Raw genomic sequence first — 27,819 nt, 5'->3', positions numbered from 1 at the left:
GACAATGCACACTATCCCTTCCGTTTCCCTTCCGTTCCATATCCTTTCCTTCCATACATATTTTTGGCGGACGGACTACGTATCGGAAACAGCGTTGTCAAGTTCTTACATTAGTACCAGCTCTGTTAATATTTTGCTGATATTTATTTATTCTCTCACTTCATAATTAAACCATAATTCAAAACCTTTTTCAAAATATACACATTTCTAAAATAAAACTTTCGTAATGATTTAAATTTAATAAAAAGTATGGAACTGATACGGAACGGAAGGTTACGTATAGCGTCATTACAATAAAAAATACGGAAAGGATATGGAATGGAAATGGAAGGTATAGTGAGAATCAACCTTTATTCTAGCACATAAAAACAATCTACAAATACAGTCTCAAAAAAGAAATTATTGAGGTCAATTTTTTTGATTATTGTAATAATCTTTATTGTTGGTGATCAAATATCACTCAAGACGTTTATTCGTTTTTAAACTAACTTAAATTTTCCATGTGGGCGCCATATTTTACTTTTCCGCTAAAAATTGTCTATAAGAATAAAGAAAAAGCAAAGAAAGTAAACATTAATTTATTACAAAAACAATGAAAACGGTGTTAACACATTGGAATTGTATTTGAATATGTGTTCAGAAATACTGCCCCATGGAATTTTGTTTAAATTTTAGAACAAAAATCTCGAGCATTTGGTCCTTTGAAAAAACAAGAAAAAAATGGAGACAGAAAGGGTGAGGGAAACTGTTGAAATAAATAGCGAGGATACAAGTCTCAACCTATACTTTTCTATGCTTTATTTTTGTAATCGAGCAACTCTTTTTTTTTCTTTAATATCCTAATTCTTTTAATATCGGATATAGAAAAAACCATTGCATGGACTTGCAAAAGGCCTATGATACCGTGCCATTGACCAAGCTATGGCCAGCAATGAAAAAAAATCTTATCAATGAAGTCTATATTAACGCAGTCAAAAAACTTTATTGTGGAAGTAAAAGCTACATTAAAAAGGGCGGAAAAGCTTCTGAGGAATTTATTGTTTCCAAGGGACTCAGACAAGGATGTTCTTTAGCCCCTCTACTCTTTAAGATATATGTCGAAGAGGCTCTAAAAAAATGGAAAAGAAGATGTGGTGGAATGGGTCTACCAATCGGGGACTCTATGCTCTATACTCTTCTCTTCGCCGATGACCAAGTTTTGATAACGGGAGATTGAGATGATGCTAGCTACATGCTGAGGGTGCTTGAGAAAGAGTTGGAACAATTTGGATTGATTGTAAATATGAAAAAGACCGAATACATGTCTGTAGGAAACGACGATCATAGTGATTTGGATATTGGTATGGGCAAAACAATAAAACACTGCTCCAAATTTAAATACCTTGGAGTAACTCTTTCCTCAGATGGCAAAAGCAATGAGGATATATCTAATAAAATTGGACAGGGAAGAAGAATAATTAGGGAACTGAACTCTCTTCTTTGGAGCGATAGAATTTCAAGAAGAACGAAACACTCGAAACAAGAGAATTTTAAGAAGAACGAAACATGATGTACAACTCTATCTTTGAATCTGTTTGTACCTACGGATCGGAGACGTGGGAACTCACAAGGAGAAACAAGGATAGATTACTTGCACTTGAAATGGACTATTGGAGGCGTAGTAACAGAACATCTCGCCTAGATCACGTAAGAAATGTTTGTATAAGAGAGGAAATGCAAGTAAATGGGACTATCTTGGATACCATAGAATCCAAGCGATTGCTATGGTTTGGCCACCTTCAAAGAATGGATGATTTAAGAATACCCAAGAGAGTATGGGACTGGATCCCAGTAGAGAGAAGAAAACATGGAAGACCAGCAAGAACATGGCAGAATGATGTTCAGGAAGCCATGCTTGAAAGAAAACTGAGAAATGGCGACTGGTGGGACCGGAATTTATGGAAGTCGAGGAGCGGGAAACGACACTAGTCGTAATAACACCCGCATGCATTTATATACATATCTATATTTATATATAGAAAAAAGATCACACATAAATATCACTTTGCGCTTTGAATGTATTCTTCTTATACATTCTTGTCACATTTCATATTTACATGACAAGCAAATTTCGTTATCCTATGTAGAGATTTTACAATAAACCATTTTTTAACCGAAAACACGTCGACACTTTTAAGGTTCAAATATGTTGCACTTATAGTAACTTTTATCCTAAAAATTTCATTTGAATCGCTAAAAGCATTTGGAAGAAAATTAAAATAAATCGAAAAAAAAAACAGAATCGGGCCTATGTTGATATGAAAAAAAATTTTTATTTTTACAAATATATGATAACAACAGATGGCACATATTTTTTAAAACACCCTGTCAGCCCAAGTCGACCTAATTTTGGTTCTTATAATATTCATTGCAATGTAATAATGCTAATATAAGTTTTTTATTTAAAAAAATCATAGGCGTATTGAAAATACCAGACACAAGTCGGCGGTTGTCGACAATCACCTGTTTTTTACATTTTATATTAACTTGTGGCGTCATTTGGAAGAGCTCAATAGAAATATAAAAGAACTAAACCTTGTTCGTTGTAAAAAGCAATTTGACATTCGTGACGTCAGCACTCCGGCAGTTTAACGTAAACGTATCATTGATCACTATTCACAAATATATTCCAGATACGTATAGTGAACAAGTTTAACGTTCGCAACGTTAAATAATTTTGATATTTGATTTTTATCGTGATGGTTTTTTGTAAAAGTGAAGAATTTAGCGAGGAAAATATTAATGATGGATATGAACGTGTGCGGATTCGTGATTGGTCACGATCAGGGTCACGACACTATGACGGGCTATACCCACGAAGGAACCCAAAAAATATGCAAAAAGGGGGTCAGTTTAGCTTAAGTTTAGATTAAGTCTATATTTTTTATTAATGTAAAACCAACTAAAACTTAATTCTAATCTAACCTAAACTCACTTCTTCTTTTGCATATTTCGGGCTATTACCTGGGTATTCCTAGGTTTAACCAATATTCGAACTTAGGTGTAAATTTAAATTTATGGATGGCCCATAAATTTATATTCGCCGTACAAAAAAAAAATTCACCAATTATCACAATAAAAATTAAAAGTTATAAATCGTAATATTTTTTTATAGAAATGCGGGAATAAGGGTGAACGGGGTGCCGCGCCGGTAGACCAAGAAGATACTTGGAATGTAAATGTTAATTTATACTCGAATGGAGCTGCCTCACAGTATAGGCATATTTTGAACCCCTACCGTGCATAGTTACTGTAGAAAAATAAATTAAAATAGTTGGCTCCAACGATAATTTAGTTTGCAGCTTCTTTTCATCATACTTAATAAAAAACCGTCACAACCACTACTCATAGTATGTACCTATGTATTTTTAAACATCATTATGAAATTAAAAATACATAGGTGCCCATAATATGAGTAGCGGTATTTTTTTTTTCGTTCATCATAACGGATTTTGTTATGCTGAAAATAAGCAGCAAAATATATTATTCAACAACTATACCTAGTTTACATTCAGCATGTCCAATTAATATAGAACATTATAACTATGCATACTTTTAAAAATTTGCTACCAATATATATTGATAGTTGATGACCAGAAAAATATCAAGTAAAAAAGATTGTTAAGTTTTAATTACTAGTTACGCAGTCCTTCCCCCCATATTGGCTTCCTTCTTGCCTAAAATCTATATTGTCTTTCCTAACATTTTAAATTAAATGATTGAAACTCATACAAGTCTACCATAATTTAAACTTAAGATAGTCCCTAATTATATTAAAATATAACACTTACGAAGTTAATAAATATTAACTATTTCTACTTATTTTTAATCATTTAATAATTCTGATAGAAACACGCTTGATTTTTTTATTTTAGAAATCATACATAATAATTAATATGACTATATTAACAATACTTAAATTAAAATTTATTTGAAGGAATGCTACTGTATTACAATAATTGTAAAACACGGATGTAATAATAACTCGGAACTCGGAATAATATAATAATTATTTAAAACTGCTCATCGCGTTGTCGATATCGGCGTCTTTGTCACTTTTATTTAGTCCTGTCACTATTATTTTATTAGCCGTTTAGGTATAGTTTGATTTCAGATAATGCAGATTTTAATGTGCCATTTGTAGTTTCTTTATTGGATTTTTTTTGCATATTTGCTATATTCTATGAAGTGATTTTAAGTGCTCCTGACCATTTTTCAATTATTAAAGTGCCTAATTAGATACATTTAAATTGAATTAATTAATGTATAGTATATATATATATATATATATATATATATATATATATATATATATATATATATATATATATATATATATATATATATAATATATATATATATATATATATATATATATATATATATATATATATATATATATATATATATATATTTTTTTTTCCCATTAAAATAAACATAGCTTACTAGATCACTAGCTAGCCATTTTAAATACAGGGTGTTAATTAAGTATCTGGCCAAACTTCAGGAGGTGATTCTTTGAGTGTTTCGAGGTAAAAAGTTCATATAAACATGTGTCCGGAAATGTATAATTTTAAAGATACAGGGTGTCAAGGTGTTTTCTAATAGACCTTTTTTATTAATATCCCAAAGATCCGTTGACCGATTTTGTTGAAATTTCGCCATGTTGTGAACTTTGATAAGTTAGCAAAAATTAAATGATAATTATTATTTACAACAATATTCAAAGGATAAAATCTTATCCCAATAAATATTTGGCAACGCCTTGGATTCATGTGTTTTTACGCCTGTTGGCGCGGCGGTGGAAACCATGCAAACTTTTTCTTTGGCCTAAGTTGTTAATTAAAAAAATAATAATTATAAAAAATATAGGTCCTAATAGCCTAAATTTTAGCAAAATGTATCAGCAGATCCGATGAGATGCGAGTTATTATGTTTTGGAACTTAATGATTTAATTAATTATTCCCTTCAATGCATTTACCTATCCTACGCGCCAAGAAAAAATATTGCATTAGTCTAAATTTATTATTTATGTGATTCCACTCTCTCACGTATAATTTGTCCCTTGCTTCTCATACGGAAAGAGTTAGATTAAAATAGCCAAACTGTACCTAACAACCCATATTGACGCATAACCAACCCCTTGACGCATATTCTTTTTTATAATAATATGGGTTTTCTTTATCCGCCGGTTCAGACAAACATCCATATCCATAAAATAGTTGGCCCACACACACACACACACACACACACACACACACACACACACACACACTGATAAATTAATAAGACCTCATTTCGGCCCTCAAACGTCCTTCGATGATCAACGCCGGCTAAACTATCGACTTACGTGTTGAAAAGTTGATTAGGCAGGTTATTGAACTCGTGTGGCGTCGAGCATGTCGTTTTTTCAAAGATGGGTTCCATATAAACGCGACTAGAAGTATTTTCAATACTAAAACCAATAAATTTCAACAAATACATTAATTTGAACAGATTAAACATTTAAGTCATCATCATTTTCAGCTTATTCTCTTTGCAGTGGACCCATTGTTGTCTATTGTTGGCTATGCGAGCCCAAGTTATCCCTGCTGATCCTAATATCATGGTTCCATCTTAGGTTTGATTTTCTCCTAGGTCTCTTAATTCCTCGTAGGTACCATGCAGAGCTGCAACATGTCAGTTTTAAAAAGACTTAAGTCTGAAGTCATTTCTAAAATCAAAATTATTTAAGTCTTAAGTCAAATTCAACATAAAGTTCAAATGTTTAAGTCTTAAGTCTTTGACTTAAATCAATTTATTCCAAGTCAAGTTATTTTTGTAAAGACTTAAATTAATATAAAGTTATTTAAGTCGATTTTATGACTTAAGTCTATATTTTTGACTTAAATCATGATGATCTGCAAGTTAAGTCAGTAAAATGACTTAAATCAATATAATTACCCTCAAGTCCAGACAACCAGAATTCAATTTATGTACCTTTTTTAAATGTTACATTAACATGTTTAACATTAATTTTCTTGTATTACCACTTAGGAGATTTTCTTACTTATATCATACTATTAATTCATTGTTGGTACAGATTAGACTAAAACTACATAACGGCAGTAAAAGGTGATAACCTGCTAACTCCATTTTTGATTTTAAATAAATAATACGTTTAATACATCATTTTTACGTAAAATTTTTAACGAAATATTGAGTTTTATCGTTCCCCAACAAATATTATTGTTAAATCTTTATCATATTAACGTAAGAATATATGTGTACAGGGTGGGTCAAATTCGACGCTTTTAAATGGAAACGACCTTTTCTATAGGAGATAGACGAAAACTAATATCGGTGTCTGGAGCTCAATTTTCATCAAAAACATGATGGTGAAAACCGCACATCAATATCTGTTACCGTTTCGGAGATACGGGGTGTTTTTCAAAAATGTGCATTTTTAACAAATCGCTGTAACTTTTTTGCTATGGAAAATTTTGTATTTCTATGAAAACATTTCCAAAGCTCCTTTTTACATAGAATTTAATGGTTTAAGTATATTTTTTTTTTAAATTAATAATTTAAGAGTTATCAACAGAAAAATTGATTTTTTATTTGGGACACCCTCTATATTTTTAATTAACTGAATAATTAATTAATGAATTAATGGAACTCGAAAACATATTTTTCGAGCAAGACGACGCACCGCCTCTGAACGCTGAAGTTATCAGCAAATTTTTGCAGCCAATTTTAAGAATAATTGAATAACTAACAAAGATCCCAGCCGTTGGCTGTCGAGGCCGCCTGACTTAGTGCCCATGGATCTAATCCTATGGATATATTTGCGGAAGAATAAAGATTCCTTATTCTTCTGTATAATCTAGACAAGAATTAGAAATACTTAGCAGTTATGAGAGGGTATCTTTCACCCCCACTGAGTTAATGAATTCCGCGAGAAATGTTCAAAAACTGCTCCGTCTGTCCATAACGGAAGACGGTCGATATGTCGAACATCTGTAGCAAAATCTCATGTCTTGGTTTGCTATTTATTGTTATTAGATATAGTTTAAATGTGTTGATGTTGGTTAAATATATTTTAAATTGTTATAAAATTCTGCATCTCTCATAGCAAATATTATTTTCGCTTTAATTGATGCTCAGAGCTAGAATTTTTTTGCATTACAGCCGGTGCCGTTCAAAGCCTACTTATTTAAGGCGGACGAATTTTTATATACTCTATATCTCGAAAAGGAATCGAGCAAAATACCAAGTGTGTTATATTTTTGGAAAGGTAATTTTAAATTCTTTTCAATAAATTAAAAATATACAGGGTGTCCCATATAAAAAAAAAAATTTCTGTTGATAACTCTTAAATTACTAATTTTAAAAAAAATATACTTAAACCATTAAATTCTACGTAAAAAAGTGCTTTGGAAATGTTTTCATAAAAATACAAAATTTTCCATAGCAAAAAAGTTACAGCGATTTGTTAAAAATGCATATTTTTGAAAAACACCCCGTAACTCCGAAACGGTAACAGATATCGATATGCGGTTTTCACCATCATGTTTTTGACAAAAATTGAGCTCCAGACACCGATATTAGTTTTTGTCTATCTCCTATAGAAAAGGGTGTTTCCATTTAAAAGCGTCGAATTTGACTCACCCTGTACATATTTTTTGTACCGTTTCTTTTCTTTTCTCTAAAATTAGGAATAATGGAGTTAGCAGTTTATCATATTTCACCGACGCGACGATAAAACGGGTTAATTTTCGAAACATTACTTACTTACTTACTGCCATTACTCGCTGACGAGTATTTAACACGCATCAGAAGATGGTTACGCAAGGCGTTTCCTGTCATGAGCTTTTCTGTGACTGAAAAGCTTGTTACGTGATGTTATCAAGTAACAAGCCGATACGTGATGTTATCTTTCTTCCGCACTCCGGACATTCAAAAATCTCATTACTTTGTTGCCTCTTTACTTTTTGGTTGTCGCTGTTAACTGAGTTTACAATTCTTCTCCATTGCGTTCTATTGTTCCTCCCACTGATGCTGCATACTAATCCCCTTTAAGTTTTCATGAAAACATCCTTGTATCTTTTTGAGTTGTCCACCCGGTTTCCTCTTACCCTCTACAATTTCTCCGTAAAGAAGAGATTTCGGTAGGCGGTTTTCTTGCATCCTGCATACGTGGCCAGCCCATCTTAAGCGAGATTTAGTAATCATGACTTCAGCATTTAAGCTACTGAAATCATTTTCAGAACAACTACAAACGGAAAAATATTTTTTTTATAAAATTTAACTAATTTTGTAGTACATACTTATTACCATTAGAGTTTAGACGTCATCCAATACATGTCTATTAAAATGGGGTGATGTGTTTTGATCACTATATAATATATCGATGGTATAAGTTAAGGGCTGGAGGATTTTAAGGTACTCTCCAATATATTCGAGATAAATTCCTTTCGTTCGTCTTTCTGGCTACATAACGGAGTCGGAGATTCACTTGAAAGGCTACAGACTCACTACGCACGTATAACACGACATATAATCAAAATCAGTTCCGAAAAACTAACGTTGTATTTGCTAGTGGTATTTTTGTTATTCTGCTGCTTAACTGCCGCCTAACAGTTGCACAAGGAATGCTGCGGTTAAAAATTTATCATAAAAATATATAAAAATCTGAAAAAGCCTTTTATAAAAAGACATAAATCTTTTTACAGTACGTCTGCTGGATCTGTGTCTATGAAAGTAATGTGTACAAAAAACATTTAAATAAACAGCAATATATTCTATACGTTGACTTGACGAGTACGTCACCGCAAATCGCTCCGGCGCCCACTCATTTTATTGTCTACTTGCAAATTTGTCGAACTTTTATTGATTGGACGCGTCGTCTAATTTTTTACGAAAAACATCGAGAGAATATCGTTTCCCCTCTCACGGATACCCCGTAGCTACAGAACGGACAGACGTACTGTAATGACTTAAATCATTTTTTATTTCGAAATAAAAGTTTAAATCACAAAGACTTAAATTTTAAGTTTCTCTGGTACCGTGCTGTAATTCTTATGGTCCATATATTTTCCGTTCTTCCTGCCAGGTGCCTTGTCCATTGCCATTTGAGGGATTTGCCTCTGTGGATGACATCTTTAAAATCGTTTAAGGAAAAAAAAATATTTAAAGTAAAATATATAAAATTAGTGGAAAACTCTGCTAATCTATTAGTGTTACTGTAAAGTACACCTTAAAATTAAAGTTTAAAAAATTAAAATTTCCAGGTTAGCGTGCGAAAGAAGTCATTAATCCGTTTTTAAGCATATACATCTCCGAAGATACGTTATCGTATAATTGCAGGACGGTTTTGCCGGTATTCTGACATTTTTGGGTGCATCCGTTATTTAAAACTATTCTCGCAATTTCCCGTAGAACGAGGGTGAACGACCACCATAAATATTTTATTCGCGTCGGATCAACTTTGGTTGTCACGCTATTTCTGTTGCACCGCCAATTACAAATTCGCGGAGAAGCGCACAACGACCAAACTATTTTAGAAATAATGCAGAAGAAAAGAAAGCAGACTAAGAGTACTAATGGGAATTACAAAACGTAGCTGCTGCTCTCGAATTCTTTTCAATCTATTGTGAGATGAGATTGATATAACGTGGTATCTGATTGAACGACGTGTTTTTGTAAATTATTAATAAGGGGAAAATATATTAAGCAAAAATCTGAACAAAAAAATTTACGTTAAAAGATTCGTTATAAGAATTTTAAATTAGAAGATATTTTTAAAGTGTATTCATTACTATACTATTCGAAGTAAGTACATATTTTACTTATTCTTAAAATAAAGACTTATTACAATTAACAGCTATGAGCATAATACTATAAATGCTACACTATGATCGAAAAACAAATCGACATCAGCGATGGCTATGAAATGAAGATCGCTGTTATTTTATGCCATCTAACGGACAAACGAAGCACTTTTGTATAGAAGTAATTGTGTCCAATGAACTTATTTTGATTCCAAAAATACTTAGTAGTTCTATGTCCATGGTATAATGGGACACCTTGTATGTATTGATCAATGTAGTATGTAGGAAATTCATTCAGATTTTTTTTATAGGATGTATACCGGGTGCGTCTCAAAAGTGGCTCACCCCTATAACTTCTTTATTTTTAGATAAAAAACGAGCTTGAGTATGTTAGTATATGACATGAATTACGATTGATTGGCGTATTCAATTGTTTTTAGTCACTTCCTGTTTCACTGGAAATGACTACAACTTTCGATTTTTAAATGGCACTCTCGGTATTTTTTTACTTTATTCGATAGAAAATGACACTCTGAATAGAATGACATATCATATCGTCGATGAAATCTGATAAACTGCTAACTCCATTATTCCTAATTTTACAGGAGAGCAAAAAAACGGTACAAAAAATATGTACACATGTAGGAAGTATTTTCATTCGTTAATATGATAAAGAAATAAGCATTTTATTTGCTGGGGAACAATAAAACTCAATACTTCGTGTTACTTAATTTTTTTCAGACACAATAGGGAGATAGCAGATATTCGTCTTGCAGAAATAAGAAATAAAATTATATTTCTGGAGATAGCAACCTTTATTTTTTAAAATTTTGAAAATGGAATTGAATATTACCTAAACAGGTTTAGAAATAATCAATTAAATTTAAAAAATATGATATTCGTAACCATATATTTATAATATCGTCGGTCTAGAAGCAAAACATACAAGTCCAAAAACGAATAAATTTTTAATGCATTTTTAAAGAACGGCAGTAGCAGAATTTTGGACTTAATGAATATGAAAATAATTTAAAAATTAAACTTATAATTCTTAGAAGATATGGTAGAATCCTTCCTATTTTTTTACAACGGTAGTAGACCGAGCTTGGAAAACAGTGTGGTCATTATTGGATGAAAACAGCGCGATTTTACTAAATTTTTATTACTTTTCTCCTTATTTTTTTAATTTTGATAAAGATTATGTATCATTTACGTGGAAAAGCGTTGAAAAAAATAAAACTGATTAGGTATTATAGAAATTCTTGTACAAGTAAATAATGGTTATTTAAACTATTTATAGCACGCCGATGAATTGCTCGTATATAGAGAATTTCGTTTTTCCCCTTACCCTCTACGGATACCCCGTATTTACAGAACGGATCGACGCAGGGTCGGACTGGCCATATTATATATATAATTATTAGAGGGAACCAGGCCTTCGCGGGCCCCCTTTATAGTTCATTATTTATTCTTAACAATATTTGGTTTTGCATTGCATTATGGCATTTGCATTGCATTGGTTTACCTTGCATTGGAGTAGTTCCCTGATTTCTATACAGGGTGAGTCTTAAATATGTGCAAATATTTTCAGGGCTGGTAAATCTCGATAAAAGAAACATAATATTTTCACTTTACCGTTTTTTCAAATAAATCCAAAACAACCGAGTTATTTCACTTTTAAAATTTCCAATTTTTTTCTAAAATTTTGAGAATCACTCGATTTTCTTTCTTGTAAATTTAATCTACTACCTTTGATGCCACATTACAAAGAAAATATGTTAAAACTAAAAATTAAACAAATTTCCAAAATTTTTTTAAAAAAAATTCCAAATTTTCAAATTTTTTTTTATTTTCAAAAAAAAATCGCTCAAAAAACCTCATAATAGTGTTTCTTGGGTCGAAATATACTACCCCTAAAAATATTTGCACTTATTTAAGACTCACCCTGTATATAATAGGAAAAAATTAACCAAAACGTAAGGCGAAAAAATACACAAAAAAATCCACAGTGGCCCCTCCTTACATTGCCACCCGGACCTCTTTGGCTTAGTGCGACCCTGGATCGATGTACTGTACTAAATAAACATACAAGTAAGAAGTAAGAATCCGTGTGTTTGCTTTAGCGTGATCGTAATGGAAATTACGGACATAGCAGCATTTCGGTGGCTGTTTTAGATCACTGGGAGTTAGCAGATATTATTGAGTTAAAATAGCAAAATTTTTTTAATGGGAAAAAATGTATTTGCTTTCCCTTCTTATAGAGTATTTTTTTCTCTGTCTAATGGTATAAAAAAACGTATTAACATAAAAAATGGAATTAGCAGGTTATCACGTTTCACTGACGATATGTCAACTTTTGACATTCTCGCTTAAGAAAATCGTATTTTAAATTTCAATCTAGAGTGCCATTGCTGTGTTAAAAATACTAATTTTTAATTAAGGAGCCTTGGAAAAAAATTTGATTGTCTACTGTTTTTCGTGTCTTGTCCTGGCCCGTTAAAAGATGCCCCAATCGTATTTTTCATCAATATGTCATTTTTTTCAAATAGAACGAGGGTGGCTTATTAGCATATTTGGAAAAAGCATTTTTTTACGAATAAATTGATACCACACACCTGGTACTTTAAGTCAAAATATCGTTATGGACCCCGTGTTACAATTTCCAATTAAACCATATGCGAAAATGTCAAAAGTTGACATGTGATACGTCATTCTATTCAGAGTGTCATTTTCTATCGAATAAAGTAAAAAAAAAATACCGATAGTGCTATTAAAAAATAAAAAGTTGTAGTCGTTTCCGGTGAAACAGAAAGTGACCGAAAACAATTAAATACGTCAATCAGTTTTAATTTATGTCATATTTTACTAACATACCAAATCTCGTTTTTTTATCTGAAAAAATAAACAAGTCATAGGGGGTGAGCCACTTTTGAGACGCACCCGGTATACTGTAATGAAGCATACACACATACTTACTATGGTCTAGAAGACAATTATAAGCTATATTGTCTATTAATCTACCGTATCTAATAATACTGTGACGAATGTAACTTTAAAGAAGAAAAAGTAACAAATGAATATCAAATTATTGCCGTTCCTATCGGTAGCCAATAGATCTTTTACGCTTCATCTGATAAATGCTCAATTGAGTCTCGACAAGAAAATAACTGGATTGAAAAGTATAGGAATTGCAGCGTTTATAATACTCGTAGATGAAACTTTTAAATCTATGGATGAAACACATATTATCATTTATTATTGACTGAACGAATACTTTAGATTTACATTCTTTGTATATATCGTTAATAAATTAATTTCGAATATTACTATGAGTAAGAATTAATTTATAACAAAGGCAATATCATACCGGGTGCTCAAAAGTGGCTCACCCCTATAACTTTTTTTATTTTTTCTGATAAAAAACGAGATTAGGTATATGATATAAATTAGGATTATATGATATAAATTAGGATTATATGATATAAATTAGGATTATATGATATAAATTCGGATCCTGTTTCACCGGAAATGACTACAAATTTTGATTTTTAAATGGCATCCACAGATTTTTTTGACTTTATTCGATAGAAAATGGCATTCTGAATAGAATGACATATCATATATGTCAACTTTTGATATTTTCGCTTAAAACAAAATTGTATATTTAATTTCAATCTACAGTGCCCCATGGTTGTATTAAAAACACTAATTTTTAATTAAGGAGCCTGGGAAAAATAGATTTGATCATGTAATGTTTTTAGTGTCTTCTTCTGGCTGGTTAAAAGATGCTCAAATCGTATTTTTAGTCATATCTCAATTTTTTCAAATGGAACGAGGGTGGTTTATTAGCATATTTGGAGAAAACGTTTTTTTTTACAAATAAATCACACACTTGGTATTTCGAGTCAAATTGTCGTTATGAGTCGCATGTTGCAATTCCAATTGCCAATTCGAATTGCCCATTGACCATATTCGAAAATGTCAAAAGTTGACATATCATTTGTCATTCTATTCAGAGTGTCATTTTCTATCGAATAATGTAACAAAATAGGGTGCCATTTAAAAATCAAAAGTTGTAGTAATTTCCGGTGAAACAGGAAGTGACCGAAAACAATTGAATGCCTCAATCAATTAAATGTGTACTAATAATCAATGAATTAAATCTGTCAATCAATACTGTAAAAAATTAACAGGCTAAATCTTAAATAAGTGCAAAATTTTTTAGGGGTGGTATATTTCGACCCCACAAACACGTCTATGAAGATTTTTTCTCGAATTTTTTTTTTGAAAAAACATAATATCTCCATAATATGGGAATATAGGTAGTAGATTAAATTTACAAAAAAGAAAACCCAGAAAATATCCAGCGGTTTTCAAAATGTAAGCGAAAAAGAATTTTTTTTTTGGAAATATTCAAAGTAAAATATCTCGGTTATTTTGCACTTATTTGAAAAACTGTAAAGAGAAAATATGTATGTATCTTTTATCGAGATGTACCAGTACTGAAAATATTTGCACTCGTTTAAGACTCACCCTGTATAAATATAAAAACATAAATATAAGCAAATATATTAGACAAATAAGGCTGGAAACTTGAAGCTTGAAGGGTTAACAAAAGTTACCACAACGCGGCCTAAATTTTTTCTGCATTGCGTCGTTTTACATATTCGTGTTTCTAAAATATTAGTTATTATTCTTATTATAAAGTAGGGCAGATAATTAAGTTAAGCTCAACGAATGTAACTTTTTAATTATTTATATTTTTTTGTCGTTAAGATAGATATATAAAAAAACCGTACTATAGCAACATTTTTAAATATTAAGTAATTTTAGCTTAGTGAGATGTGATGTGTGTAATTTTTCTCACTATTATATTGTAAATATAGTTCCGATCTGTTAGTTATGTTTCTTAATAAGAATGCCAAACACGAAGATTTAAAAAACTGATAGGTAAGACACATAGGGATAAGACAAGGCGACATACTGTCCCCTTAACTATTCGTTGCAGTGCTAGAAAGCATGTTAAACATAATAAATTGGCAATATATTCTGCAGATGAAAATAAGTAAAATGGTTTTTGTTCTAAAATGCTCCGTTTCAAATATACAGGGTGCAGGGTGTAGAAGTTTCATTTTTATTTCGTTTTTATTTCAAATAATTTCTGTAGTAATGTAACATCGATATTTGGATGAAAATTGACGTATGGGTGTTTCTTGATATGAGAAATTCGATTTCGATGTTAGTATGACTTATAAGGGTCGCTACCTGCATGTTTTTATTACGCTGCCGAGAGAAAAATATACATTTCCTATGTTTTTACGTAAAAAAATCTTCTTGTATATCGGCATTAGAAGGGATAATCAGACGCACGAAATCCAACGAAGAATAGGTTTGTCAAGAATGGCATTCGGTAAATTAAAACATACCAGGTGCGTCTCAAAAGTGGCACACCCCTATAATTTTTTTATTAATTTCAGATATAAAACGAGATTTGGTAAGTCAGTATATGATATAAATTAGCATTGATTGACGTATTCAAATGTTTTTGGTTACTTTCTGTTTCACCGGAAATGCCTACAACTTTTGATTTTTAATGACGCTCTCTTTTAATGACGTATTTTTTACTCTATTCGATAGAAAATAACACTCTGAATAAAAAGATATATTATATGTCAGCTTTTGACATTTTCACGTATGGTTTATTTGAAATTGTAACATGCGGTTCATAACGCCAATTTAATCCAAAATACCAAGTGTGTGGTACCAAATGATTCGTAAAAAAATACTTTTTCCAAATATGCTAATGGCCAATCTTGTTCCATTTGAAAAAAAATGAGATATGACTAAAAATACGATTTGATCATCTTTTAACCAGCCAGGACAAGACACGAAAAACATTAGACTACCAAATATATTTTTATAAGGCTCCTTGATTAAAAATTGGTGTTTTTAATACAGTCATGGCCCTCTAGATTGAAATTTAAAATACGATTTTGTTTTAAGCGAAAATTGTCAAAAGTTGACATATGATATGTCATTCTATTCAGAGTGCCATTTTCTATCGAATAAAGTAACATAATATATACTATATATAATGTATTATATAATATATAATATATATAATGTAATAATATACCGAGTGTGCCATTTAAAAATCAAAAGTTGTAGTCATTTCCAGTGACACAGGAAGTGACCAAAAACAATTGAATGCGTCAATTAATCCTAATTTATGTCATATATCAATATACCGTATCTCGTTTTTTTTCTAAAAAAATAAAAAGTTATAGGGGTGAGCCACTTTTGAGAGGCATAGGTATAGATGTCAGCTAGACAGGTTTATCCTCGGTTGGCATTTCAAAGATCATTGTGAAGTCATTTTTTTTAATCATATTGATTATTAATACATTTTGTCCAGTCTATTAGTAATGATTATTTGCTCTATAATAAAGCTTTAAAAAAGCACAAATTTGTCATTGTTTTAGTATCCGGGCATATTGTATGCAGTCATATCACCGTGTTAAGGTGCACGACACCGTCCGTACCTGCCTTTTTAATTTACCATTCCGCCCTTTAGGGGATATTATTACGTCGCATGATCTCCCCGGATATCCCGTAATTTAATCGTTTTTAAGGTGAGGCATGAGCGACTAGCCAGTCGACTATGGCCGGAAAAAAGATACTGACCCAGTCGGGTTTTTGTCTTGAAGCCACTGGCGGCTCGTTAGTAAGGTAATACACATTTGGTGCAAACACAGGTATTTTATAGCACTTGGTGCAGTATTTTACAAAGATGCAATAGATTGGACATTGCTATCTCGTTATAGCCATATACCTAAATTTAGTAAAATTTTATATTTATTTTGTTCATGTAAAAGCCACTGACAAAATTCAACTTCTCTATATGTATAATCATAATATGGTTATGACACTTAGTTGTTGATAAGGTTAGAATATAATAATTGTTCTTGTCCTGTAAGTGTTGTACAGGGTGTCCCATTTTAGTTGAAATCATACGGTATCTCCGTTATTCGTGAAGATAGAAGGGTGCGGTTTGCACAAACCTGTGCCACTTTTTTGTTAAGCGGAAGAAGCCGTAAACAAAATTTTCATAGCCCTCTTTGTTTTTGAGCTACAGGGTCTTCTTGAAAATTTTGCAATTTGGGACACCTCCTGTATCTCTGTTATAGTTAAAGGTATTGAGATGGTGAAAACTGTTTATTGTAGAACTTTTTACGTAGAATACAGTGGCGTAGTCTGTTATTCTACGAAAATAATATTTCTAAAGATATGAACTAAAGTTATGTTTTCTTAAATGGAACACCCTGTGTATTTATAAATTATATGATCTGACTTGCCATAAGCTTCTCAAAAGTATATAACACTCTATATTTATTTTCATTATTTAATGCAATATTTAAAAAAATATATTAAAAGATCATATTTATTAGTAGGCCATGATTGATAATAAAAGAAATTAAAAAAATATTAAAAGTAATACTGCTATCTCCCTCTTGTTGTATTTTGAGAGCCACTAATTATTAATTCTTTGTATATTAGGGAAACTTAAATATCTACCGCTATTTGTAAATCTTGGAAGCTATCGTATCGAAACTTTTAAACATTCTTTTAGCTAATTTACGTAAAATATACTTTCAGCAAGATGCGGCTCCCCCTCACAACTTAACTTACAACGAAAATATTAGAATTTTGTTAAATTATTATTTCTCAGATCAATGAATTGGAACCAATGTACCCTAATGATGGTCTCCCTGATTCCCCGCTCCCTGATTTGTCCATTCTCGATTTCTAATTTTGGGGATTTTTGAAATATGAAATATATATATCGTGGCAACTAATACGATGTCGAACACCTCAAATGTTTTAATAATAAAAGCTTTTAGATATTTGCAAACCCATTCTATTATAATAAATTCTGTGAATAAAATTTTAATATGTGTATGTCTATACCATTTTGAGTTTGTTATTTATCACGGCCTACTATATATATATATATATATATATATATATATATATATATATATATATATATATATATATATATATATATATATATAAAAATAATACTGTATATATATATATATATATATATATATATATATATATATATATATATATATATATATATATATATATATATATATATATATATATATATATATATATATATATATATATATATATATATATATATATATATATATATATATATATATATATATATATATATATATATATATATATACAGTGTGACCCACTCAAGACCGGCACCCTCCATAAAATCTGTGTTTATAGTCCGATTTTGATGATTTTTTTTTCAAATATAAAGTTTCAAAAAATGTACTTTAGAGCTCAATGTCATGTTATTTCACAAAAAACAAGGCCTACTTAATAAAGTTTTTGTGGTGAAAAATTTGCAAAATCATATTAGCGATTTTTTTTCAAAAAATTTGAGTACACCCCTACATTCGGCATCCCTCAAAACAGTTCTGTACCAAATTTCGTTTAAAAATATTAATTATTAATAATTCTGCAGTTAAATTAAATAATTCCCTATTTTTGCCAATTTAACGATGAGTTATAACGTAACCCTTGAAAAAAACAATCCACAACAATGGGTTTTATTAGCTGTCAATTCTTGCAGCGTAGAATTGAATATTAATTTAATAGCACGCAGAAAAGTGTTGTATCAAGAAATATTATTTGCATTATGGAACAATTAAATATTAGGGATAAAATTGAAATGATTCGTTTAGTGGGTGATAACTATCTTCAAGCAGGAGAAGCTGCCAGAGAATTTAACAACAGACATCCCGACAGACCTGCAGTAAGTAGAAGCACGGTTCAACGAATAAATAGAGTTTTTAATGAAACTGGTTGTGTGTCAAAATACTTACTAAAAAACAGAAGGCCGGAACATTGAATAAATAGGCGGAATGAGGAAATATTAGAATATTTTCGTAACAATCCTCGTGCAAGCATTAGAGGCGCCAGTGTTGATTTGGATCGATATATATATAATATGAGATATATATATATATATATATATATATATATATATATATATATATATATATATATATATATATATATATATATATATATATATATATATATATATAATTTGAGAAGCTGATTGCAAGGCGTATCATATGATTTATAAATATACAGGGTGTTCCATTTGAAAAAACATAACTTTAGTTCATATTTTTAAATAAATATTTTTTTCGTAGAAAAATAGACTAGGCCACTGTATTCTACGTAAAAAGTTCTACAAGAACCAGTTTTCACCTTTTCGATATCATCCATAATAACGGAGATACAGGGGGTGTCCCAAATAGCAAAATTTTCAAAAAGACCCTGTAGCTCAGAAACGAAGAGGGCTATGAAAATTTTGTTTACGGCATCTTCCGTTTGACAAAAAAGTGGCACAGGTTTGTGCAAACCGCACCCTTCTATCTTCACGAATAACGGAGATACCATATGATTTCAACTAAAATGGGATATCCTGTACAAGCTTTGCTGTGGGCAACTTCTATTTGTGTCGTTAGAGATCTAGTGCTAATAGTGGAGTTTTGACAATTTTTTGATCCTCCTTGATATTACAATTCCTTGATATTCCTTGAACTTCATCATTTTGTGCCGTTGCATCTTGTGCTTTTAAATACACTTTATTATAAACTTTTATAAACATGTACCATTTGTAAACACCCACAATTGAAAAATAATCTCACGCACTACTAACGTTAATTATAAGATTATAGGGGGGATGACAATTGTGATAATTTTGGCGAGGTCAATCTCTAAACGTCATTTACTAAAAACTGACATAAAATTAGTCAAAAATTGACGCTAGTTATAGAAAGGTTAAAAAAATATAAAACGTTTTCACACACTTGGGAATGACGATCGATGACAGTCCCCATATAATTTTATATATAAAATGACAGAGATTTTTATTTCATAGTAATCACTGACGCCGCGCCGGCCGGTTTATTTTCGACCATACTGTATTTTCAATATATCAATAATATTTTCTGTTTGGCACATACTGTAAGTTAGGAAATATTTTATTGGCTAACATTTTTAAACGATGTTCAGACAAATATTGTCTGATAACAAAATCATATCAATCATCAATGGAAAATATCACCGACATTGATGTTCTATCCAAAGGATATTAAGTGGTTCAGTTATTATTGCCTATTTCCTCTTACATTGTCAACGCTAATCATCCGTAAAAAAGTTATATCTGCTCCACAGTGCTCCACAAATTCGAATATCAAACATCCGTGAAATACCGACAGTTCTTTCAGTTGGAACACAGGTTTCGTTTTAGTACCGTGAAAGAAGTATTTCGATAATTTTTTACATAAAAAATATGAGTCAAAAGGTCTAGAAGAAATAATCAAACGATAATCAATTTTCATGATCTCGAATGCAAGATTCTTGGGCGGTTTTGCATTCTTTTTCACATTTTTTATTACTTATTTGTTTAAAATTATGGTTTTAATATATTACAAATAGTGTTTTTCCGACTATTGTATAATTTCAAAGAAAGAAGTGCTGATTCAATATATAATATATCGAAAAATATAAATTTTAGTCAGACAAATATTCTGATAATATATTGCTTTAAAGTTTTCTTTTTCTTCGTCATCTCTTCATGTCTGAAGAACCGTGACATTATGGCTATGTGCAGCTGGTGATTTTGATCTACCTTTCCGCCTCTCGGAGATTTGATTGAAATGGCTGACCTGTAATATTTGCTATTTGGTCAAGCCATCTTGATGATGATCGTCCTCTGGGTCTTCGGTCTTCTACTTTGCTTTGTACTATGAATTTTTCAAGGTTGTCTTCACCTCTGCGAGTGTTATGACCGAAGTATTTGCAGGATGCGTCTACGGCAGATGGTGGATAATCGATCTGTGATGCCGAGTTCATTGAAAATTGACTGGTTCGTTCTTCGAGCTGTCCATGGGATACGGAGCATTCTCCTCCAGCTCAGCACATCTCAAATACTCTTGACGGTCCATGACTCAGACCCGTATAGGAATATGAACAAGGGTTCAAGTTTTATTTGCATTTAACTACTAAAAATACCATTTATTAAAAACTAGTGTGTACCCGCGACTTCGTTCGCGTCGGATTAATAATTTGTAATGGTGATGATCAAGCAAAGCAAGAATTTCCATTAACATACAAACTAAGATAAACTTTTCTTACATTTATGTCAGCATGAGAAAAAACAATATGGCGATATTATTATATAACTTGGTATAATATTTGAGGGGTAGTTTCATCTCGTTGGAATTTGACTTTCGAAAAATCCGTTTGCCAAAAATAAGCTTTTTACGTCAAGCAGTTTAAGCAGAATCGTGATTAATCAATTACCCAACTTTTTGGAACACCCTGTATGATTTTTTAAAAAATAACAAATAAATAATAAATAATTTTTAAATAACAAATATTGTAATATTTGAGGGACGTTTTCATCCTGTTGGAATTTGAGATTCGAGAAACCCCTCCTTATCGAACCTCAACCCCACAGTCAATCCGTTTGCCAAAAATCAGCTTTAAACGTCAAGCAGTTTAAGTAGAATCGTGATTACTCAATGGTTATATTTTATGAAACACCCTGTATAAATTTTTAAAAAACCTTAAAATATGTAAAACAACAAAATAAAATATACATGTTTAAGAGTTTTTCCGAAAAACTCACCGGTTTTTAAATAAAAAATATTCTAATATTTGAGGGGTGGTTTCACCTCCTTAGAATTCGAGTTTCGAAAAATCCCTTCTTATCGAACCTCTACACCCTAAAGTCAATCCGTTTTCCAAAAATCAGCTTTTTACGTCAAGCGCTTTAAGCAGGATCGTGATTAATCAATGACCAGAGTTTTCGAAACACCCTGTATACATTTTTAAAAAATCTGAAAATATGTAAAAAAAGAAAATAAAATATACGTGTTTCAGCGTTTTTCGGAAACTTGGCGTTTTTAAATAAAAAATATTCTAATATTTGAGGGCGGTTTCACCCCTTAGAATTCGAGTTTCGAAAAATCCCTTCTTATCGAACCTCTACACCCTAAAGTTAATCCGTTTTCCAAAAATCAGCTTTTTACGTCAAGCGCTTTAAGCAGGATCGTGATTAATCAATGACCAGATTTTTTCAAACACCCTGTATACATTTTTAAAAAATCTGAAAATATGTAAAAAAGAAAATAAAATATACGTGTTTCAGCGTTTTTCGGAAACTTGACCGTTTTTTAAATAAAAAATATTGTAATATTCCACCCCCCTTTTTACCCCCTTAGGGGATGAATTTTTAAAAATCCTTTCTTATCTTACGTAAACATCATAAAAGGAACCCCTGTGCAAAATTTCAGCTTTCTAGGGTCAAGGGTTTGGTCTGGGCGTTGATGAGTCAGTATCAGTCAGGACAGTCAGATTTATATATATAGATTTTCTATGTAGGAAGTGTAAAAAAAGCAAAACTTGCAAGTGCCTTGACACAAGATCAGTATATATGGACCCTGCAAATTAGATCAGAGATCGGCCTCATCCACTGCGATCTTCTCAGATCTATTGTGGTCCTCTTCTGATCCTTAGATTGCATTCTCCAGCCCTATATTTTTCACAAATCCTAACAACTTGGAGACTGAACCCTCCATGTAGCTCCCTGGCAATGACCTATCATTGCCGATTACCGAGAACCGCACATTTGCCAGGTTTAGAATGTGCTCTGTCGTTTCTTCTTCAGATTGGCAGAACCTACACATGGCTTCATCCGTCAACCCCATTAGCTTGTTGAGATGCCTATTCAGCTTACAATGCCCTATTAGTAGACCCACTACAGCTTTGACTTTCTTAGGTCTACCTGAAATGTTGGTAAATATTTTACTATGAATTTTTTCGTCTGTCTTTGCACTGGTGAGTTTCTCCACCATTCTAGAGATTTGTTGGACATCCATTGTTCCGTAGCCATTATCGTGATTGTTTTTACAAAGCCGCAGAAGGATTCTGGGCCTATGAATGACATTGATGAGCTTTACTTGGCCCTTTTATCTGCCTGTGCGTTACCCTTGCGTTAACTGCCTTTGCATTACCCTCGTGCCCTGGTACTCGGGCCAACGTAACAATATTACGTTCACCTAAAGTATTCAAAGTACGCACATAGTGCCACACTAGTCTAGAATTGACCTCCGTGAAATCGAGCGCCTTTAGCGCAGCTTGGCGGTCTATGAAGATGGCCACCGAACTTTGCTGCCTTATTATTTCTTCTATACAATAGTGGATTGCTGTTATTTCTGCCTGGAAAATTGTGACTTATACTTGATAGGCTTACGTGGAAAGATCTTCCTTGTTTCGGCCCTGCTATTCCAGCTCCTACGCCTTCCGACGTTCTTGAGCTATCTGTGTGCCAGGTTGCCTTAGCCTGAATGTGTACACCCTTTTTCCAGTCCCTTCCCGGTGTGGTTATATTAAATTTTTTGTTAAAGCTATACCTTTGTTATACCTTGTAGCTGTTGCTTCAAGCGGTAAACCCAATACTTTGTCTGCTTTTAACTTTTCGATTAGCTTCTGGTTTTCAGTCCAAGCATGTATCCTTCCACTATGCGTTATGCGTCTGGCTTATGTGCTGATGACCGTGAATTAACCTGTGCAAAACATACCTGGCTACTGGGCCCTGAAGGCCAAGGAGGTATTGGTTCTGGTCTTGAATTTGCTCATCATTACTTATTTGCAACACGTCATGAACTTTACTTTCAACTAAAAATGTTAAATGAGACATATCATCAAAAAGTCTGAATTTTGTCCGATACATTTCAACATGGAAGAGTCAGTTCTTGACAAATTGTCGCTCTGTGCTTGTCTGCAATCATTTAAAAATTCATGCAAAGTATCTATGAAAACGAAACTATTATCAAATTAATAAACATATAATTCGTTTTAATGACAGAAAATTTGTTCATAATTTTATTACGTAAAACTAAAATATCGTAAAATTTTAATTTTGCAGCAAAACCACTGAAGGAACAGAATATATGGCATTTTCTATAAAGAATTATAATTTTAGTGTAAAACATATTTGACTCTAGCACGTGCGCTTTCATGGCCCGTATATTTTGCATAAAAAAGAGTGAAAATCTCAAATACGAAACTCTCGTTTTTCCGAAATATTATCCTTTATAATCTCTTTGAATCAACCACGCTAATATGACTATATATAAATACCGTGCAAATTATATTTTATATATTTTATTGCAGATGAAGTTCGTACTGGAACCTATCGTCAGCTCTTCCATCCTGAGCAACTGATTACTGGAAAAGAAGATGCCGCCAATAATTACGCAAGAGGTCATTACACTATCGGCAAAGAAATTGTGGATGTCGTTTTAGATCGTATCAGAAAATTGGCCGATCAATGCACAGGGCTACAGGTAATTTTAAAAATACTAATACTATTTCTTTGAGAAAATTTTAAGATTACTTATATACAGGGTAGCACATTAGTGCGAGGAAGTCCAATATTGTCGTTGTTGTCGAAGATATGAAAAAAAGTTCTATATAAATGTTAATTTAATGTTGCCTGGTTTATAAACCATGGGGCATATTCTAAAAAATATTTTGGTGTATACAGCGTGTCACAAAAAAAATTATGAGAAAGTTTTAAGTTTTTTTTTAAAATTGCACCCTCTATTTTTCTGTGGATAATTGGATTCGGCATAAAATTCTGCATATAGTACACTTTTTTTATTTGAGGCACTATAAAATATCAACATTTAGTTTTCCCTCGTATATTTGACAGATGGAAATTTTCATTTTTAATTTAGAAAGGCATACTAAAATGTCAAATAAAGTAAAATATATTATAATTATAATTAATATAAAGTAAAATATATTAAACTTTAAAATACATACATCAAAATTTTAAGATGCCCGTTTTTCGTGCCGGTGAGATATGTCTGCTTTGCTTCAAATGTTCGATCGAAAAATGAAAATACGCGCGGAACCCTAGATCATATATTATATGATCTAGGCGTGGAAGTGGCATGTAATATATTCAGCAGACAGCGATCGAGAGTTTTGTTTAAAAATTAATAGATATTCGGATATTATGTTTAAATCCAGAATATTATGTTTAAATCCCAGATAATGAATTAGTCGAAGTTTTTTTGCCTAGATTTCAAGTCTATGATGAACCGTTTTTTGAACAAATATGTAACAGGGTGGCGCACCTCATTCGCCTCGGTTGATTATACGAAAATGTTATGGGTAAAATTTTATGGGTATATGTAGGGAAGTAATATGCACAATTTAAAATTATTTTGAAATGTACAGGGTGTTTCAGAACTAAGATCCATACCAAAGTTATATTTTTTCTTATAGATCACCCGGTATTTTATTTCATTTTTGGATTCTTGGGCCCAAAAAAGGCATTTATTATAAGTGTTAAATATGTTTAAAATCATTATTTTTTGAGATATCTAAAGATATATAAGTTTGCATACTTTTTAGAATTAATTCTTATGCTGACTTTAAAGGTAGGAAAATAAACTTTATTGAAAATATTGGTTCGTTGCAGGGCTATTAAAAGTTGCTGATCTATTTTAGGAATATATTTTATATAAAAACTTCGTTATTTCAAATGCAACACCCTGTGTTTTTTTAAATAAATCGAAGTAGATTTAAATGCTCTTTTAAACTATATTAGAGTGTCCTATACCTATCTAGCTCAGATTTTCAATAAAAAGCGATTTTTAAATAAAATTGTGATCAAGATGGCTGGTGTCGCCATGGCAATTTTCTAGTGACAGTTAGTAACTATTTTCAAAGTCGACATTAGTTTATGGACATTATTATTTATAATATATAACAGTATACTTATACCAAATAAGAAATGGACATGGATTTCACCAGACGGAATGACAAAGAACGAAATAGATTACCTCTTAACAACCAATAAATCGATGTTTGAGGACGTAACAGTAATAAACAGATGTACAACAGGAAGTGACCATAGGATGGTTAGAGCCAAAATCTGTATAAATGAAAGAAAAATGCGAAAACAACTGTTCAAAAAGAAAGCCCAATCTCAATCAATCCAAATAAACTGAGAAAACAGGGAAACGAATTCAGAAGAACACTTGAAGATAATATAAATTTAGAACAAATGGATGGACAAGATATAGACGAAACAAACGATAGAATAAGTAAGGAGCTCCTCAGAGCTGGATTGGAGGTCGCTAGCAGGACAAAAACTAGGGTAAATAAGTTAAGTCAGGAAACGAAACAACTGATGAATCAAAGGAGGCAACTCATGACGAATGGAAGGATGAATACGGGGGAATATAATGAACTAAATAAAATCATCAAAAAAGAAGTCAAAAAAGACCTAAAAGAACACAACGAAGCGTTAGCGGAGAAAATTATAGAGAGCAACAGGGGTCTAAAAAGCTTACAACCAACACTTGGAACCCAAAGAATGATATCTCTAAAATACCCAAATGGAAAAGAAGAGAGAGACAAAAAAAAGATCACCTCAATAGTAGAAGACTTCTACACTGACCTATATAGGTCTAAGAAAGATGCAGACACCCCTACAAGAGAAAAACTAAAACTGAAAATAGAAAATGTTGGATCCGAGGAACTGCCGGATATAGATGAATTCGAAATTGAACAAGCCATAAGAAACCTGAAGAATAATAAAGCACCAGGCCAAGATGAAGTATTAGCAGAAATGCTAAAGGAAGGAAAAGACATAGTGATACCGATATTAAAAAAGCTATTTAACGAATGTCTACATCTCGGACAAATACCAAGAGATTGGAATAACAGCCTGACAGTACTCTTATTCAAAAAAGGTGATAGAGGTGATATAAAAAACTACAGGCCAATATCCTTGCTTTCTCAAGTATATAAGCTTTTCATGAAAGTCATTAACAACAGACTAACATCAAAATTCGACAACTACCAGCCGGTGGAACAGGCAGGTTTCCGTAAAGGATACAGTACGTCAGACCACCTGCTGACTATGAAAGTATTGGTTGAGAAGGCAAACGAGTATCATCTTCCCATGTATTTTGCTTTCGTGGACTATGAAAAGGCCTTTGACAGTGTCGAATTATGGGCTGTAGAACAAGCAATGAACAACTGCCGAATTGATTCAAGATATAGAACCTTAATCCATAATATATACAAGAACGCAACAATGACAATACAAATAGGAGATACTACTAGACCCATCCAAGTTAAGAGAGGAGTACGTCAGGGAGACGTGATATCTCCAAAATTGTTTACCTTGGCAATGGAAGATGTTTTTAAAAAACTGGACTGGTCGGAATATGGCATTAATGTAAACGGCAAAAAACTAAATCACTTGAGATTTGCCGATGACGTCGTCCTAATTACTGACACTTTTGAGGGAATTCAGGCAATGGTAAACCAGCTGACAACCGCATCGGAAAATGTTGGCCTAAAGATAAATATACAAAAAACAAAAATGATGACAAATACCGAAAATCAAAACAACGTGACGATCAACGGATCCCCCCTGGAAACAGTTAAAGAATACATATACCTGGGACAGGTGATCAAGTTAGGAAAAGAAAACCAAACGGCCGAAATTACTAGGCGGAGCAAGTTGGCATGGGCTGGATTCGGAAAATTATCGTGGATACTCAAAAATCAGAAATTTCCCCAATATTTGAGAAGCAGAATTTTCAACCAATGCATATTGCCAATCCTTACATACGGCTGCCAAACATGGACATTTACAAAGGCAAATATAGAAAAACTGTCGAGGACCCAAAGAGCCATGGAAAGAATTATGTTAGGAGTTAAACTTAAGGATAAAAAAAGAAATAGCTGGATAAGAATGCGGACTAAAGTGGAGGATGTGACAGCCAGGGCGGCACGATTGAAATGGAGCTTTGCAGGACATAC

General features: G+C 32.0%; 1 protein-coding gene across 1 annotated transcript in view; it reads left to right on the top strand.

The window, feature by feature from the left end:
- LOC115886811 (tubulin alpha-3 chain) overlaps positions 1-27,819 on the top strand; it is a 121,766-nt gene that overhangs the window by 33,151 nt on the left and 60,796 nt on the right. The window contains exon 3 of the mRNA XM_030906103.1: positions 24,142-24,314. Within this exon, the coding sequence (XP_030761963.1) occupies positions 24,142-24,314 (173 nt within the window). The remainder of the gene's footprint in view (positions 1-24,141; positions 24,315-27,819) is intronic.

This window comes from Sitophilus oryzae, unplaced genomic scaffold (assembly GCF_002938485.1).
Source record: "Sitophilus oryzae breed Bouriz unplaced genomic scaffold, Soryzae_2.0 scaffold_499_pilon_pilon, whole genome shotgun sequence".
Lineage (NCBI taxonomy): Eukaryota > Metazoa > Arthropoda > Insecta > Coleoptera > Curculionidae > Sitophilus > Sitophilus oryzae.
Note: the sequence above shows the minus strand (reverse complement) of the source record. Positions and strands in the feature narration are given on the sequence as shown.